General features: G+C 42.2%; 1 protein-coding gene across 1 annotated transcript in view; it reads right to left on the bottom strand.

Annotated features, from left to right (window-relative positions):
* The window catches only part of PAPPA (pappalysin 1), a 183,306-nt gene that overhangs the window by 151,895 nt on the left and 12,999 nt on the right, over positions 1 to 18,412 (bottom strand). Inside the window, exon 2 of the mRNA XM_074891148.1 lies at positions 4,013 to 5,081. Coding sequence (XP_074747249.1) covers positions 4,013 to 5,081 — 1,069 coding nt within the window. The remainder of the gene's footprint in view (positions 1 to 4,012; positions 5,082 to 18,412) is intronic.

Here is an 18,412-nt window from a genome sequence, read left to right as displayed (position 1 = left end):
TGAATCGAGGGAGTTTGAAGAGACTCCAGTAGCTTTTACTGTTTCAGGAATTTCATCAGTGTTTTCCTAAGAAGGCATCAAGGGGAATGCTTTCTTATCTGCCCATGCGATCCTGTGGTGAAGCCTGATGTGCAAGCCCAATATTACATAAAAGGAATGGCTCAGTTAACCATAGTATGGTGCAAGAATTTGCCACATCAAATGGCACTTACGGAGCATGATTTCCTATGAACCCTTGCTGTTTGTTTCAAGTTTTTTGAAAAGGAGCCATGGTAGGTGTCATGAGCTCAAAGTCTTCCCTATTTTGTAACCAGCAATACCCCCAAAAACACAAGGAATGTGTCTCTCTGGCAAGTGTGTTTATCCTTGCTCCTTCCCTTTGTATTGGGCCAGACTGTATGATCTTAGCATGTTCTAATTTCCCAGAATTAGAGAAATAAAGAAAAGCTGAACAATATTTGTAAATCTTGTGCTGGGACTAAATACACTCTTATGAAATTAATAAAAAGAAGTGAGGCAGATATTCTTGGATAAAGCCTGCTGTGTGGCTAATGATAACCAGTCCTTTGTTTTTTCCCTGTAGGCTATTAAAAAAGAGGAGAGATGATCTAGTCGGTACCACAATGTTTCCAGCTTTTCTGCTGAGCATCTCTGAGAGGAGAGTCCCCATCCATCAGTGCTGTCCCTCTGAACTGTCCCTCTGGCAAACTTCTTTACAGATATGTCACTGTACTTAAATCTCTATGCACTAACATTGCTGCTACCTGACCATGGCACAGGATCTTAGCTCTTTGGAGGAAAATGTTTTTGGAGAGGTGCCAGAAAGAGAGGTTGGAAACAAAACAAAACAAAAAGCTCTGCTGCTGGGATCAACTCTAAAATCACCATAGTTGCACCACAACAGTGATTGAAGGACACCATCAAAATAACTGAGCACTTTGTCCAAGGTGCCAAAAGGATCACAAGAAATTTGTAATGCAGATTGGACGTATCTTGAAATTGTTCCAGTGATATCACATCTGTGGTTGCACCAAGGCAAGATTTCACAGAGTTTTTTGTAACAGGACACATAGCAATTTTGTCCCAGGATAGAGGTTTGATGGACTGGGACCGAGGCAGAAGAAGGAAAGTGACTGGAAACGTATACATCTTCTTTGGGGGATGAAGAGGGTTCCTGTTTATAACAGCATTAATCAAGCATTAGCACTTTTTGGTTGGTTCCAAAGGACAAAAGTATTTCAGGAATAAACTCTGTGGTGAACAGCTGGCTACAACTGCTGACACTAAGGATGCAGAAGGGACAAAACCCTGTAGCATATGAAGGCCCCTCCAGTACTAAGGAAGACTGTGAAGAGTCTTTACAGCACAAAGCTCAGGAAACTTTTTATTGGTACCATTTCATCTTTTTTCCCCACTCTTCTCACCAGACTGAAGGCTCTTTCCCTTTCTTCTGCTATTGTTAAGCTGAACTTTGGCAGAGGAAATACCTGGAATGAGCTGTGAGCTCTCAGTGGCTACGGAGATGTCTTCACTGATGTGGTGTGAGGCCTGAACTAGAGAGGACCGAGGACTCTTTGCCAATGAAAGTGATGACAAGAGGGACTGGTGATGCAAAATGGGCCCAGATGGTGCCAACTGAGTCACAGATTTTGACTGAGTCACTCATTGGCATGGAAATCTCTCTCAAGGGGATGATGCTGAGGGGAATACCAAAGAAAAACATAGGGCTAGAATCTTCACCCTTTTAGTCAATGAAGACTTTGCTGCCAAAGCCACTGCCCTAAACCTGTATTTGTTAGCCTAAATATTCAAAGCAGTGTTCAGCCTTACAAACCTCATTGATAAGTCCACAGACCTAACTGTTCTATTTTGCCATACTGAGTGCAAACACCCATCATAGTGGTGGGTATGAGCTTAGCCTAAGCACATCAGCCACCAAATAAAGGCTCCAGAGAGATGGAGTATCTTCTAGTGCCCTTCTTGGTTTCATTGCCCATGATCAATGCTGCCTTACAACACGCAAGGATAAATAAATAAAATCTAACTAAGGATGAACTCCAACACCTTTGGAGGATCTATGGATTTTGTCAGGCTCTACACTGTGGAGGAGGACCTTCACAGGACCTCACTCACTTCAGTGTGTCAGTCAAGAGGAGGTGCTTCTCAAGCCAGAATGAACATGTAGAAGATCTGTGAGCTCAATGTCATGAAATGCAAATCCTCCAGACAAGTTCAGCAAGGTGGTTGCCTCCAAAAGGAACATAAACTGCGTACGAAAAGCAACTATGATGTGTTAAGGTAACTTCAGATTTTGGAACTAAATTTCTTGCTTGTGTTTGTGCAAGTACAATCTGTGCAGCAAAAAGACTTCATTTGAAATAGAAACATCTCTGTATGTCAGAATAACTTTAAGGCACAGTCTTAAATCTGTCAACTAAAATTTACAAGGCTTTTCTTGTTTCATTTTGTATGGGTATTATGCTGGTCACAGAACAAGTGATAAAAGGGTACTATCAGATTAAAAATAATGTATTTTTCTAAAAATTGTCATAGCTGTTATAACTAACACCTCGAGTTCTCAGAACTACGGTGCTAAAACAATCCAATTTGCATTATGCCTTTGATGATATTTGCTTAGTTGTGTTCCTCTCCAGTTGAACGGTATTAAAAGATTGGTATTTTTCCTTTCGATATTTTCAATCATTAGTATTTAAAGTATTTCCTCATTTGAGCTTTGTTCACTGGCAACTGACTGAAGTCAAGCTGAGCTACAAGGATTTTTTAAAAAACAACCTCACTGGAGTTTAAAAAAAAAATAAATGGAAAGGAAGCATTTCTTTGCAGCTTAATTATGTGTATTTAAGGCTCCAGTAGAGCTGATAATGTTGTTTAAAAACTTCTCTCTTCTAAGGAAGTTACAAATATAGCCTGAATTGCTATAATGGAAGGGACTCCAGAACAGCACATACTTTCCCTCTTAACCTGAACTTTAGTGTTGACAACACAGGGTGTTCTGACCATCTAGAGGTTTTCCCCCATGACTCCATGAATTGCCCTAAACAACCTGTAACATGGGATACAGACAACAGAATTTCAGCTTTAACCTTCACCTTCTGTATGCTTATATTTCTAACTCATTCACAGGATACACTTTTTTACTTAAATATACTAACTCTTATCTGAAGATGTCCAACAGCAAGTTGGAGAATTGTGGGTACATGGTACTCAACTGAGGCACATTATTCAAGGATGCCTCTCTTCAAACTACAACACAAAGAAGCCTTTAGCTGAGGATCTCAGGATTTTATAAACTCACTCCACCCACAGAAAGTTGCCCTGCCATTTGCAATGAAGTGCCATTACCCTCGTTTCCATATATATAAAAAGGGGAGCAGAAGAGTTCAATTACCCACCCAATGTGTGAAAAAGCACTGCCAGGAAACTTGTACCCACCTCCCTGCTCATAACCCACAGACTCCACTGTCCCTCCACAGCTGTGCTTACAGAAAGCTGTACTCATAGCACTAAGAATATAGAATAACCTACCTACCTACCTTCAAAGAAGTCCTACAGAATTAAAGTCTACCTAAGAGTATTTATGTTCTGTTCTAAGCCTGAGGGGCTCTTCCCTCTCCACATACATATGAGCTTTCTACGACATCCAATCCCCACTCCTAAGAGTCTACAGTTAAAATAAACTGTGCAATGCTACAATATACTGCTCATAACCAACAACTAATGGGTGTCCCCAAGTTGGCTGCTTCAGTCTTTAGCACTAACTTTCTTTAGCCTAGATGGAGAATACCAGCTCAACGGTAAGACACTCTTGAGACTATTACAGAGATTGCGTTTGGATAACTGTAATGCGAGCCTAATACTAAGAAAAAAAAATTAATTACAAACTCCAAAACCCATAATGACAACAACACAAGGGTTCAACAGGCAGCAGGCTGATCAATACCTAGGCAGATATTCATTAATATGATCATAAAAAGTTTAAAAAATTGCCTACCTGTAAGGAGAATATGGGTCAAAGCACGTCTTGGTGACTTCTGTTATCTCTGGGTTACAGCATTCCCCACCATCGAAGTTGTATCTCTCGTAATTACAATCCATGTCACACACACCATTCTGCTTCTTCTTGTTGAAGAGCGCGTGCCGTACATGTCGGCAGTCTCCACCATCGTACCCAGTCAAGGTGTGGTTGCACTCAGGATCACAGTTCTCATCTCCGATCTTGCTGATATCACAGTTGGCCAGGATGAGTCGGTGGCGAAGGGAAGAGTTCTTCACCTCCAGCACCTCCAGCTCCCAGGTGATGTTGTAGCGGCTGAAAGCCTCATTTAAATGCTGATGCTGGAACTCAATCTGCTGCCGGCTGACGGTGGGGTTCTGGTGCTTGTCATCATAGAGATTTACCACACGGTAGCGAACGATTTTGTTGCGGCGGAAGCTGGGGAGCTTGTTGTAGCTGGCGATTACGTCTGTGTTGTCACAGACTGTCTGTCCACAGAGAGGAGGGTCTAGGCTGGTATCCAGCAAATAGCCATGATGATAGCTGAACTTGCTCTGAGGACTGCTGCCATCCTTCATGGGAGACCAGGTGTTTTTCACATTCAGTAAACTGTCTTGAAGAACTAGCTGAGGTAGAGGCGTGTCTTGTCTGTGAATTGCCTGGCCCATGTCCAACAAGATCTCCTTCTGAGACCGGGCTGTCCTCCAGAGGCTGAAGTGCTCTACGTAACCCCGATAGTTCTGGTTCAGGGCATTTCCTCCAACCATGAGCACCTTGCACTTCAAGGTCAGAAGACTGAAGATGCTGCCCACTTGCTCTCCGCTTGTGGCCACCTGGGCACCATTCACATAGAGTTTCATCAGGTGCCCGTCATATGTGGCAGCCAGATGCACCCACTGGTTGGGGAGGTAGCTGCGATGTGCTGCAATGGTGGTTACTTTGCGAGCACGGTCCGTCTTCAGAGAGAAGAAATAGCGGGGGTCTCTATTCCCCTGGTCACTGACGGTGTTAATCCCCAGGACCCATCCTCGGTCACGGGAGGTGTAAGAACATTTGTCATATAGTCCTATGTGCCCCCAAAAAAGAAATATGAATAAATAAGGATGACAGGATAAAGAAATTACTCCTTAAATTTTATCACTCTCTCTCTATGCATAGACACACACTCACCTACATGTGTTAGAATGTTAGTGTATGATTGTGGGAGGTCATGGTAAGACTATCTATTAAAGGTCAAGATTTGCCAGTGGCATGTACAAATGGCATTCCCCTTTCCTGACCAAAAACGAAAACTCTTTTGCAAATTCCTATCAGCAAAATGTTGTACTGTGCATCTGGTTCTCACCTTCACTCAAGCCATACATCATTGGCTGAAAATAAGAACAGTCTTGAGAAGTAAGTCTTGTTGATCACACTCATACCTCATACCCCTGAATCCTGTATTCTAATATGGTCCAGGGGAGAAACAGGTATAAAATCTAAGTACTGCACAGTTTGAGAGACACTGAGCAGCTGCAATAATCTGTATGGTTTCAAGCACCCAAATCCTACAGAGTGAATGGAACGTGTCCAGGCTACCTTCAAATTCATGACCAATAAAAACCAGTAAGGAAACGGCATACACTGGTATGCTGGATGTGCTGAACAAGGTACATACTACACCAGGAAAAGGCAAGAAACATGAATGGATGGACAGACACATTCAGAAAGATTCCTGCTCCCTCACACACACACTTACTAACAATTTGGTGCACCATGGGGAATATGCACTAATGATTTCTCTCATAGACAAAGCGTGGATCCACACCTAAAGCTCTCTCAACCAGTCTTCAGACAGCTCCAGGTGGTGAGAAGAGCCCACTGCCTCTCAGTTTGGGACATGAGATTTGTCAAGTTAAAGACATAAATTTCCATCTTTCAGTTCTCAAAGGCCAAGGGCTGCAGGGACACCTCTCAACTGAAAAAAAAATAATCGTTGGAGCCTTCAGCACCAAACAGCCTTTCTACTATCAGTGCATAGAAAACAATCCTTCCCCCAAGCCTCCACTTCCAAAAGCCTAAACGAAAATCATAAATCTCTGACAGTTCAGTCCTCATGAAAAGACTAAATATCCCCTTACCTCACCCCTGCACCCTAACCCTCCCAGCACTACCACCAAATAACATCTTCTGCTTCTGACGAAGTTGCTCAACAGCCATCTGTTAACAATCACCCATTAACAGTGCAGTCTTGTCTAGTATCAACAGAGCAAAGGTTACAGGAGCATTCACTGTATTTTTCCTCCCCTCTCCCAGCACCCACCTACCCCCCACTCCTCACACCCTTCCCCTCTCCTCCTCCTCCCCCTGTAAAAAAAGTCTTCTGATGGGAAAGTTAAAAAAATTTAAACAGGCCTTTTTTCTGCATGCTGGTATTTTGCTAGGGACTCTGAGCTCCCCCTTTTCCTGTTTCCTTTGGAAGAGAGATCCCAGGGTTCGGAAGGTAATGTGTTTATTCATCTGTAGGGCGCACTCAGTTCAAAACCTTTTCGAGACCAGCTTCTAGTTTATACTGCTACTTCTGATCACGAGAAAGGAGAGGAGGAGAAACAGGGAAGGAAAAAACAAATATGCTAAAAAATATGGCACTTGCTGGGATGGATATTTACCCGAGAAATTTGTGACACGAAAGCCAAAGCTACCAATGACCTTCTGGAGTCTGTTTTTAAAGTGTTTTTAAATTTTTCTTTATGGAATAAATATTTTTACAAAGCATTCATTTTCAGATGTATGAGAGCCCATAAACATCTGTATTTTTATGAACCTCAAATGAAGGTATTGTCCAATGATAGTGGGTGGATAATACTGCAATGAATGAGAAGACAGCTGGCGAGACAAGTCCCTCTTCCAAATAAGTTATTAAAAAATAAGTTATAAAAATTTCAACTTATCGTAATATGACCATTAGAGCTGGTCAGACATTTTGTAAGAGAGTTTTTGCCTGTCAAGAAATGCCAACATGGTGAGAGCAGGAAAGGTGATGCAGAAATGGGCTAGTCCCACCAAATCTCTCTGAGAAGCTGCGGGTCTTCAACATGGCCAGGGGAACCCCAGGGACTCCCTCGGCTGTTTTGACTGCAAGCACAGAAGGTCAACCCAGCCCGGCCATGCTCCCCACTATCTCCTGTCACCTTTGCTGCCCAGCGACCTGCAGACCACAGGGCAGTTGCACATGCATCAGCTGCTCCACCTGTTTCTTAAGGCATCCAACATTCCTGCTGTTGGACGGGCAGCTGGAAGTCCTCAACAGGTTTCTGGGGTCTCCAGCTCTGGGGAAGTCCACCACACAGTCTTTAAGGGTCACTTTTTTTGTTTTTATGTACTGACCAGGGCTGGAAATATTTCCCCAAAGAACTAATAAATTATTGTGGAATGGAAATTCAGGTTCCTAGCCAGCATTAAAGAACATCTTCCTCTCTCTCTGAAGTGCTGCATGATGCTAGTGATTGACCTCAGCTGAACAGATGGAGCTGCTGGAGGAATACTACAGAATAGTAGCAATCCTCCCTTGCCTTTGAGCATTTAAACCCTGATGTGATGCAACGTGTCTTGAGTTTGGCTCAAACAGCTGCCATCAATTCAAGATTTACAGGGAGCCAAAGGAGGGCAGAAAAAGAAAAAAAACAGTGACAATAGGGACACCACTGAACATGCCAGTATGAAAGCTGCTGAACTAAAACAGTCTACTATTCCAGTTCCTTACATTTTCTAGTTTAGGGCAAAGGTCATTACTGAATCCATATGCCACGTACGGTATTCTTTTCTCAAACTTTTACTATTACAGACATCCAACTCTTGATGAAAAGATGGATTGAACACAATCCCTTCAGCAGCAAGACTTGTTTTATTCTTAAGAGAAAGGAAAAGAGTAAGAAAAGGGATAAGAAACCCACACTCCCTATAACTTGCAAAGTTGTGCCAGTTCTTTATGACCTTCTTTTGCTTGTGTGTTGTACCTACTTTCCCAATCCTTCACTTACTTTTGGCTTCAGACTAAGAATCCTCCGGCTAAGGGAGTGTCACTTTTCCGTTTTGTCCCCAGCACAATGAAACTAATTTCAGATGGGACTTTGGATGTCATAATAAAAGAATTTATTGCTTCTTCTATGACAACTAATAAGGGCAAAGCCATTGGAAGAGGGACATGTGAAATAATTGCCAGAACTTCTGAAAACTGAATAATTTGATGTTTTCACAATTTATTTCAATTTAGTAAAAGGTTCCATAGCCATGAGTTATTTCTCAGACATAATTAAGAACATTTAAACAAGAGGAGGCCTCTTTTACCCCAAACAAGGCTGGTTTTGAGTAAAATCACCCCTTACAATGGTTGACACTCCGAATTTCAAAATTCAGCTGTGACCACAACCAACATTTACATAAAAACCATACAGAGTTTAGATTCTCATTTACACTGAGAATTCTTTACAATAATGTGGTAAAGGACATTTTTAGCTACTTAATATCCCTTTACAAACCAAGAGTGGTGTAAAGAGGCCTCATGGTAAGTGAGACTTAAGCCAATGACTGCAAAACCACAGTTTGGCGAATATGCCTGAAGTTTCTGAGCCAAGAAATGGTGCGAAATAAAACTGATGTTTGTTTTCCCCACAGCAATTAGATTAAAAAAATATGTACAAGCTTCATACAGCAGCAAACAGTTTTCCTCACTTCTGCTTGCCCTGAGTTGCTAGAAAGGGATGGAGCTACAGCTGAGAAGGATACTGACAGCCCTTATAAGTTCTTAGTCTGAAAGATCTTTTCCCTGTAAAGCTTCTGTTTCTGAAACCCAAGGGATTAAAATGGAATTTTATTTTTTATTAAAAAAAAAAAAGAAGAGGTGCTAGTTCAGCTTTCCAGTAAGAGGCATTGGTAACCTTCCTTCCCCACAGAGGAGTGAGTCACTTTACAGACAACTCCAGAGAAGTGCATGAACAGACTAAGATGCCACGTTCCTCTATGCTTGGCCAAAGACAGACTTTGATGGCCCACGAGGCTCCTTCCAGTCCCATGATATTTGTCCCTTATAGCAAAAGTAAATTGCTAGGCATCCAAAGAGTGGGGAAAGCTGGAAAATTAAACTCCAAAGGCCGAAAGCCAAAAGCCAAACATGGAAAACCAGAAATATAGTCTCTCCCTTTTCTTACAAGTGAAATCTCAGTTCTCTGGCTACTGACCCACAACTGCTTCAGTAACAACTGTCCATCTGAACTCTTCCAGGAGGGCCTAACCAAGTCCAGTGTATGATTTATATCCCAGTTTGCTTTCAGGACTTTGCTGGGGACTTAAATAGAGCCACATCCTCGCATGGGCCCTGTGCACTGGACAGGATTTGGCAGCGTGAGCACAGTGTGTAGCATCCGCTGCTGAACTTATGGAAGAAAGTCCTGGGTGAGGGCACGAGGCACTGCTGTAACCAAACGTGCGATGCTGACATTGGAGCAGATGTTTATCAGCAGCAGCCACAGAGAAACGGGAACTCACAGCTAGAGGCTGTAGCTGCTGGAGTCATAAGTAGCACTCTGCGGGCAGAGTTTGAAAGAAGAGAGGCTGAAGTAGCCCATGCAAGCTGCTGTAATCCACTTTAATATTATCAGTAACAGACTCTAGGCTTCCCTCCCTCACTTCAGTGCCATTTCTTGCATCTTGCTAACAGCAATCGTCCTGCTAATCAGCCTAGCCATAGAATTACCTAAGAATTTAATTCTTTATGCAGAAAAAATTTTCTCACTTTGCTGCACAATTGGAAAAAGAAAAAAGAAAAAAAGAAAGAAAAAAGAAAAAAGGAAAAAGAAAAAAATAAAGAGAAAAAATAAAAATAAAAAATGAAAAAGAAGGACTTATTATGTTTTCTGTTCCCAGAGCTGAGAGGCTGGGGGAAGGGGAAGAAGGAGGTCAGTTTGACTTTGAACACATCAGGTGTGCTGCGGAGCCCGTCACAGCCATGCAAGGCAGAACGGAAAACAGTGCCCTGCACTTCTGAAAGTTGGCCGTGCCTGTTTTGCTGGGAGACTCCAACCAGAGGTGACAAGACTCAGTTATGAAAGGGGAATTTAGGTCAACAATCAAAGCTGCAGTCAGGGGGCCCAAGAACAGGGAGCTAAAGGTTGGGGCTGTTTTTTTCTTTAGCATGCTTTAATCGTTTAGTATCAAAGCACAGAGGAACGCTTGAAAGAGCAAATATTCTACAGGAACCTATAGAAAGCTTTTATCTGTCCAGAGGAAAATAATTAAAACCGACAGATTTGGGTTAAGTATCCCCATGTTCCATGCAATTGGATAAGTCAGCGAAGATCCACTGGAGCAGTTCTTGAGTTCTGCGCTGGATATTTCATGGTATGACGTTGAACCCAATATAGTTTTACAAAGGGGAGAAATAATCTCTCCTTTCCTTTGCCGTGCTTCCCCCAGCCCCCACTTCCTTCCACAATAGTTAAATAATTCAAAGTCCAGAGTACTTAAGGCAACATCTCTGTCTATACCATTTCCAACACAGCTAAGAGGCCTCCTGAGGTCGCCCCCTGAGACGAGGAGTGGCTCAAGCAAACCACCTGAGACTTGCTCAGGTGGCAATGTACTACTTAAGCGAGCAAAAAGGGGATGTTTGCTGCTGCTATCAATCTAGCTGAATTCACACCAGATATTATCATTTACAAGCTATGCAATAGGATTCAGATCTAAGACAGAAGGATGGAGTTCCTTTTGTTTTGACATAAAAGACAAGATCTTCATCATGTAGAACTACAGAGTCTAATACAGCTATGCCTATTTAACATTGAGAATTTGGCCCAAGGCTCTTTGCAATATCAAAATCTTTATATCATTGCCATTTAGCATTAAATTAAGCATATATTCTGTACTGTTTCTCAAATTCCCAATCACTCATATGCTCAGTGAGATACCTTGAAGCCTGAAAACGGGGAGGTGAGAACAGCTAAAACAGCAAAACATGAATTTGTAGTGGCTGGTTAGTTATGAACATTACATAAATCCTTCCCTTCTGATAACAAAATCATGTAGGCTGCAACAGAGCAGCCACTGGCATGGACAATCATATTAGTGACACTTCACTGAGCCTATTGTGAGAATATACCCACTAACAGTATGTAAGAGCTTACTGCAGATAGATCTGGTAGGCAGGGGCTAGTGAGAAATTATTAGATTGTGAGGATTTTGAGGTGTAAGTGAACACACAACACTGCATAACCAGATGGCACAGAGGAGCAAGCTTCAGTCCTTGCAGTGTTATAACAGGGTCACCCTCGGACTGGGTATTGCTTTTGCAAGGGCTCCTTTGTGTACAGCATCAGCGTAAACAAGTATTAGTGGGAAGGTTGGCTTCTTATCTACATCTCCCTAAGCATTTCACAATAAAGCTGCAGAACCAGTGGAGACTGGTACTTGGTTAACAAACTGTGACTGTTTATGATCTAATAACTAGGTTTAGGTGGGCTTTTAGATGGATAGCAGAAAGCACATCCTTTACAAGGGTCAAACTTCAGTCCCTGCTATAAAGTCTGGGACCATGGGAACATTCCAGAGAACAAGGGTAAGGATTTTCTAATATCTACAAAACAATTTATTTCCACTGCCTTGTTCTCAGAAACAACTGAATATTTTTGCTTGAAGCTTGGAAAACCAGTATGTGTCCATGTTATTAGAGATGATCATAACACTTGCAGACATAGGGACAGTATTAAGATAGTACAGGCAGGCTTTGTTTCAATACTACTTCACTTAAAGTCATAAACTCTGCAGCCATCAGCATGTTCCTTCAGAGAATCACTGGTGTATGTCATAAATATGAGAGGCTTTGCACCAGGCTTGAGTCCGACAAGCATTCAGGTTGGTGGCTGCCAGTTTTAGACATTCTACTGTGGCCCACTGATAATAAAGCAGAGTTTAGTGTTTACGAAAACCCAGATATCCTTCAAATATAGGGAATGGAAAACCTTCAATAAGTTTGTCGGTTTGGCTCAGAGGGACCTTAACACACCTCTCAACTTCCAAGCTTATCTCTGCTCACTGATCAGCAGAAGCAGGTTACGAATTAACCATCCTATTGTAGCTGAGGCAGTGTATTCACCTTTAGAGAGATCCAGCATTGACACCATTCTCACTTTAAAAGCAGAAGATGCAAAATACACGGATGCATATCAAGAGGCATGCATGAAGATCATCCACCTTTCAGACACATGCACAACACACACAAAACCGGAAGCACACACAAGCCTGCAAAAAAGGACATAAATACAACGGCACACCAGCATAAGGGTCACTCTACACACGCAGACAAACGTACCCAGCAACATGCTTGGTGGAACATACGTTATCTCTGCTTCCACGTCTCCTCCTTCCTGCACTATTAGCCAAATACTGATTAGCTATCAAAGCTCTACAGAGAAATTTACTCTCGTGCATGCTAACACGGAGTGGCTTTCCTCCCTTTGGTAAGAGTTAATGCTTGAGAGCAAACATAGACAGTATCTTCTACGGAAGGAACAGACACGCAAGTACCATAACTTCCAGGCAATCTAAATGATAAAGGGGTATTTCTGGGCTCCTTTTAGAAAACAGCAGAGAGAATCGATCATAAACTGGGTCAAGATAGGTCAGCATACCTCAGAGCAGATCAGATGGCCAGAGCATCCCAGGAGGAAACGTTCTCCTGGAAGGATTATTAGGGGCACATCTGTGCCATCAGATGACCGCGCACAGTACCCATCAACGCACTGGGAGTTCAATATGGCATTTCCTCTCAATATGTGCCTTGTGCCTGACAAGCACCGCAAGTCAGTCAGCTGCAGTGGCGGCAAAGCCCCACAGTCATGCTGGAAAAATGCCCGACATGCTGCCCTACGGAACCCCCTCGATGGCCAGAAACACGGAGCTGTGAGAAGTGGAGGTCTACACGTGAGACTGCTTGTGGTGCTGATCAAAATACACAGCCAGCATTGAAGGGGGGACAACAACACAGCTTGTTTTGCTTTTTAGAATTCCCTTGTCTCTGACCTTTACAGCAGCTTTAGGGCAGCACTGGAACCAGCTGAGCAGTTACTACTCCCAGCTGCAGAGAGAAGAGCTTTTACACCATTGCACAATGCATGTGTGTTTGTGGGGGGGAGGTTAGGGCTAGAGAACAAAGAAGGAAATCTAGTGGCACCTAAATCAAACATTATGATCAATGAGGGAGTGGGAAGAGAACCTGGGGAGCGGGGACAACCTTACAACCTTTCCAGGATCAGACAGATGGCCAACATCCACATTATTACAAAACCAAAACAAAAACAAAAAATTCCATGAATGCAAACTAGGGCACCCTGCAAGGAGACTGTAAAAATCACATCATGATACCTTAGATTTGTCTTTATAATTGAGGGGCATTTCCACATGAAACAGTTCTAGTTATTTAATTGGATTTTGAGAACATTCTTGGGCAGATACTTTGTGAGCGCAAAACTGAGTAGTTCCAGTGAATTTACACTGATTTATATCATGCAAGGTCTTTGCCTTTGTGAGAATTAAATATCTTATTGTAAAAATATCTTAGATCTTTTCCAGACTCAAATATCTTATTGCATCTGGCTTTCCCGTATGACTGCATCTTTCCTGTACTAATAGAAACAACTGAGGAATTTACCAATCTTAAAAGGAACGTCTCCGATGCAATACTCGGAACAGCATGCACTAACAGCAGGCAGAACGGAGCTCATTGTGCCTGTTTTCTGCTGTCGCTTTTGAAAGGGATCTGGGCCTTCTCTAATCATGACTATTTCATGCCTCAAATTCCCCACTCCATACTTGCATACAAGTTCCAAACCCATACACAAACCACAGAGATATTTCTGCTTTCTAGGAAACATCCTGCTGAAAAAACCTGCCTCTCTAACATCATATAACTATTATAGTATGCATTCCAGATAGGCTGTAGTCACCACATACTAACCTAAGTATATAATTTTAGAGCTCTATTTTTCTGCTCAGTTTGAATCCAATTTCATTTGTTTTGGTATGATTTTCCTCCTGGAAATACCTGAGCCTGTATTTTTGCTCTACAAATATCAGTGATCACTTGATCTGTGAGCACAAATAAATAGACATCTAAAAGAAAATTCTCACACAGATACTCATGATGTCTTAGAAGTGTACAGAAACAAATTCACACCTATTAAACCAAAGGCTGTAGCTGAAAATTCAGGCTTTAGTTCTTAAAGGACAAGATGGGACAGCGATGGGCAAACCTCCAAAGGGTCATAATTCTACTTCGCTTTCCATAAGCGTTGCCAAAGTCAAATGCTTCTCAAAAGTAATTGACCTTCTCAAGTCTGCAGAACTCAGAAAAAAATGTAAAAGAAACAAGCTACCTTGGAAGATTTTTGGCAATTCTTGTGTTTAGCTGAGCAGCAGGAAATATCGTATGTCCAACCTTTCTTATGTTATTTCAGCCCTTCCACTTCTGGTTAAATTTGGAACCAAAGAAATGAAGACTAACAAAATAGCATGTACATGTACTACTTTCTCTGTGCATAGGCCTATATATACACGTGCACATGGGTTTCAGGGAGCAGACTGAGGCATTTTGAGCACTTGGCTTAAGTCTGAATTTTGAGGAATAGTATCCAGCTAGGGATGGCTCAAATGAAACGAAATCCTGTCTCAGAGCACTAATTACCTTTGATAGGTCTTTGGTCTATATTTTCTGTTTGCAACTGAAGCCAAAGTCACAGGAATAGGTCATTTCAACATAGAGCCTACATATCCTTCTGGACTGCTGTTCTGCCTGCCCTGAGACTGTGAGACAGACCACCCAACAAGGAGATGACAAGCAAAAGTCACTCCAAGCTTATTCTCTGCTTTCTCATTCACTTCTTTGTTTTTAATAGATGTCTGCTGTGTTAGCTTCACAGTCCTGACATTGTCAACGCTCCAGCTTCCAGAGGGAAACCTTGATTTTGCTCCCTGAAGTTTGTATTCTAGAGGTAAATTCTTGGCTTCATTGAAGTCAACTGTAGAGCTCTTACTACCTTCAGTGAGAAAAGATTTCAGTCTTGCTTTTCAGCTTGTCTTCAGACTAGCACACTGGGCTGTCATTGCTGAGCACACCATTCTGGTTACAGGTGACAAAATCTAAACAACATTAACAACATAAGAAACAGAGCCTGATAATTCAACTATAGTGATGCCCAGGAGACCCTACAAAGAGCTGGAAATATTATAGTGATTAGAAATATCCTACCAGTGTCAAGGAGAATCCATAGAAATGCTGGAAAATTAAAGGATTTGAAATTAGCATCCTAGTGCTACCTGTGCTTTACTGTTGACTTCAATTATTTTTGCAGTAATAGCTGAAAACCTCAGAATAATCTGACATTAGATGTACTCAGACACAATACAGGTGAGGACCAAACTAACTCCTCTTTAAAGAACTTTTAATTGGGAAAACACCCAATTTTAATTTGAAAGTTATGGTGACAGATATTCCACCATTCTACTCAGAAAGGTTTTTCAAAGATTGACCACTCTGACAGCTAAAATACTGCATTTTCTCTGTGTTCTGAAGTTCCTTAGTCTCCATGTGCATCCATCAGATTTACTCGTGTCATCTATCATCAGATTTCCAACCTCAAATTATCAGATTAATATTCCTCAAACATATACTTAAAGATTATGATGATCAAGTCCCCTCTTAAGCTTCTTGAGGCAAATACTTTAAGACTTTTTACAAATCATATAATTATTGTCACTGTTAATTTTTTTTCTCTAAATCCTCTTCCATACAACATTCTTCTTAAACTGTGGACACCAGAACCGGACAAAGTACTTCAGCAGCAGCTACTCCAGTGTCAATACAAGGATAACACAACCTCCCCAGTCCCGTTCAATGCTTCCTTGTTTACATAGCCAACGATGACTCTAAACCTTTGGCCACAGCATCATATTGGCAGCTCACATTTACATGCTTTATCTACTCCAACAGGCAGTTACTCCTACACGTTTAGCTTCCAGGTGAAAGACCCTTCCCCCACCATCCACCCTTCATGTATGACCTGCCACCCGTCTTTCTGTATGTATGACTTCACATTTGGCTTTATTCTAATGCATACTGTTTGCATGTTCTCAATTTTTGAAAACACCCAAATGAGAGTCCTGTTTTGGTCATTGTTTACCACTCCCTGAACTCTGCAACATCTGCAAATTTTATCAGCACTGATTTTATGTTTTCTTGCAGGTTGTTGACAGAAAATATTAACTAGTAAAGAGCCAAGATTGCATTGTGCTGAATAGGAGGGAATGTGGCCTGAGTCACACTGTTCAGGCAACAGCTCTGTTTTTCAGTGGGGAAAATAAATACCTGTGATACTCATGAATACGAGCTTACACAAGTCAAGAGAAAAAAGATGGGACAAATAGATAAGTAGGAGATTGGCAAGATACATCTCTGTCTTTTTGTCTCTTTGGCATTCCACAACCTCGGTCTTCTCGTTATAGCAACAGAAAGCTGCAGGGACCTAGCACGACCCTGGCCAATGGGACTTCTTGGCTGAGCATTTCTTCTTTTTGGTACAATAGAGTGGCATTTGCTGTTTACAGCATCATGCATGATCAAAGCACTGCACTGATGATATTATCTCATCCTGACAAACAGCATCTCTCTGCTGAGAACCATTACCCACCTTCACAGATGGAAAGGACAGAGCTGAAGGCACCTCAGAGCAATTGCAAAGTAGCAACTAAAACCCCAGAGCAACCTGTGCACCTCCAACCACTATGCCACAAAATAGCAGCTTGAATTAGCAGAAGAGGGAGCCTGCTTCTCTCTTGCACAGCAGTTTCATCACAGCTGAAACAAACACCCTTTCTTTCTCCCAAAACATCTAATTTATCGCTGAAGGAAATCTCTGTTCTCTTTCCGAAACCACCAGCCAAAAAGAAACCTCTACCCTTTGCAACTGCCGCTGTTTTCTTCTCTGCCAACTAGTCTCTGTTTCTCCTTCCCTTACAGAACATCTTGTTGCAATGCCCTTCTATAGTAATTTTCATATAAAAACATGGGTCTCGTCAAGCTTGCCCTGTCACCAGTGTTTGACAAGTGTCAGAGAAACCCCATAAAAGCCAGACTGTGAGTTCGTCAGTGCAAAGGACACCATGTGTTGAACACATTGACAGTTCTCAATAAATAACATCCCTGCTGAACAGCTGGTTGGATTGCTTGGGTTTGGAAGAATGTTGGCCACATTGCCTACTTACGTGCATCGTCCTTGATGATGCACAGAAGATCCTGTGCATGGGGAGCGGAAATACATCACTTCCAGAAGATACCAAAGTATTTTTTTAAAAAACGTATTGGGACACAGGTTTAGATCCTGACTCAAGGTTTATGGCCACTTTCAGACATAGAGATGTGCAATAAGTGTTGGTTTCTTGATATAGGTGCAAGAGACATTCATCCGGAGGGAGGGGACATGAGAGATGGGCGATGGTAGGAAAAGCTAGCCTAATCTCATTTCCTTCTTCCCTCTCTCTCATGAAATACACAGCTCCCATTTCAATTAGTGCCTTCTTAAGTATCAGAGCACAGAAACTGTTCACCAAAACAGCTTGGCCTTCACAGTGTGACACAAAACACATGCCGGGGCATAAAGGCCCTTGCTTCTGTCTCTATCATCAGCACTTGAGGCAGAGGGAGGAGTTTGGTCCAGTGCTCAGCCTCCTACCGCTGCAAGGTGGCTTCTCCCATGACCGCAAGTGCTCCTGGAACACCTTTGCTGCCAACTCCCAACCTGCAGAAAAACCTTTGGAGAAGAAACACAGACCCCTCGCAGTATCATTTGCCTCTGCGAGATGCAGCTGCTGTTGCTTCCCTCTCTGGCCTGTTCCATGGAGCCTGCAGGTGTCTGGATACAGCCATTTCCCAGTAAAACTGGTGGTATGCTGATGTTTAACATAAAATAAAATAAATCCCTAGTATTACAGCATATAGATGAAGACCACCCCTGTTTGAGCATTGCCTCTGGTGAGACATAGAATGTAAACAGTCTGTTTGATTAAACCATCTCTAGCAAGAGGACTTTGGGGAATTCCAGTCTTTCCCAGTGCAAAGAGCAGAAGATACTCTGCTCTTCATTAATTCAGAGCTCTTCAAAGGGCAAGAATGAATCGCTCAACTTTCCTCCTAGGAGAAACTGTTGATAGTTATCCTGGAATTCTTGGAGGAAGCTCACCAGTATAAATGAGGTCCATTTCCACCACCACCCCATCCCCTTTATTTAATCTGTTCACAGTCAAAGGGATTGTGCAACAACTGATAAACTTTGTCCATTGCTGCAATACAAAACGCTCATTTCTGATTGCCTTCCC

Source organism: Strix uralensis, chromosome 21, assembly GCF_047716275.1.
Source record: "Strix uralensis isolate ZFMK-TIS-50842 chromosome 21, bStrUra1, whole genome shotgun sequence".
Lineage (NCBI taxonomy): Eukaryota > Metazoa > Chordata > Aves > Strigiformes > Strigidae > Strix > Strix uralensis.
This window is presented reverse-complemented; position numbering and strand designations above follow the sequence as displayed.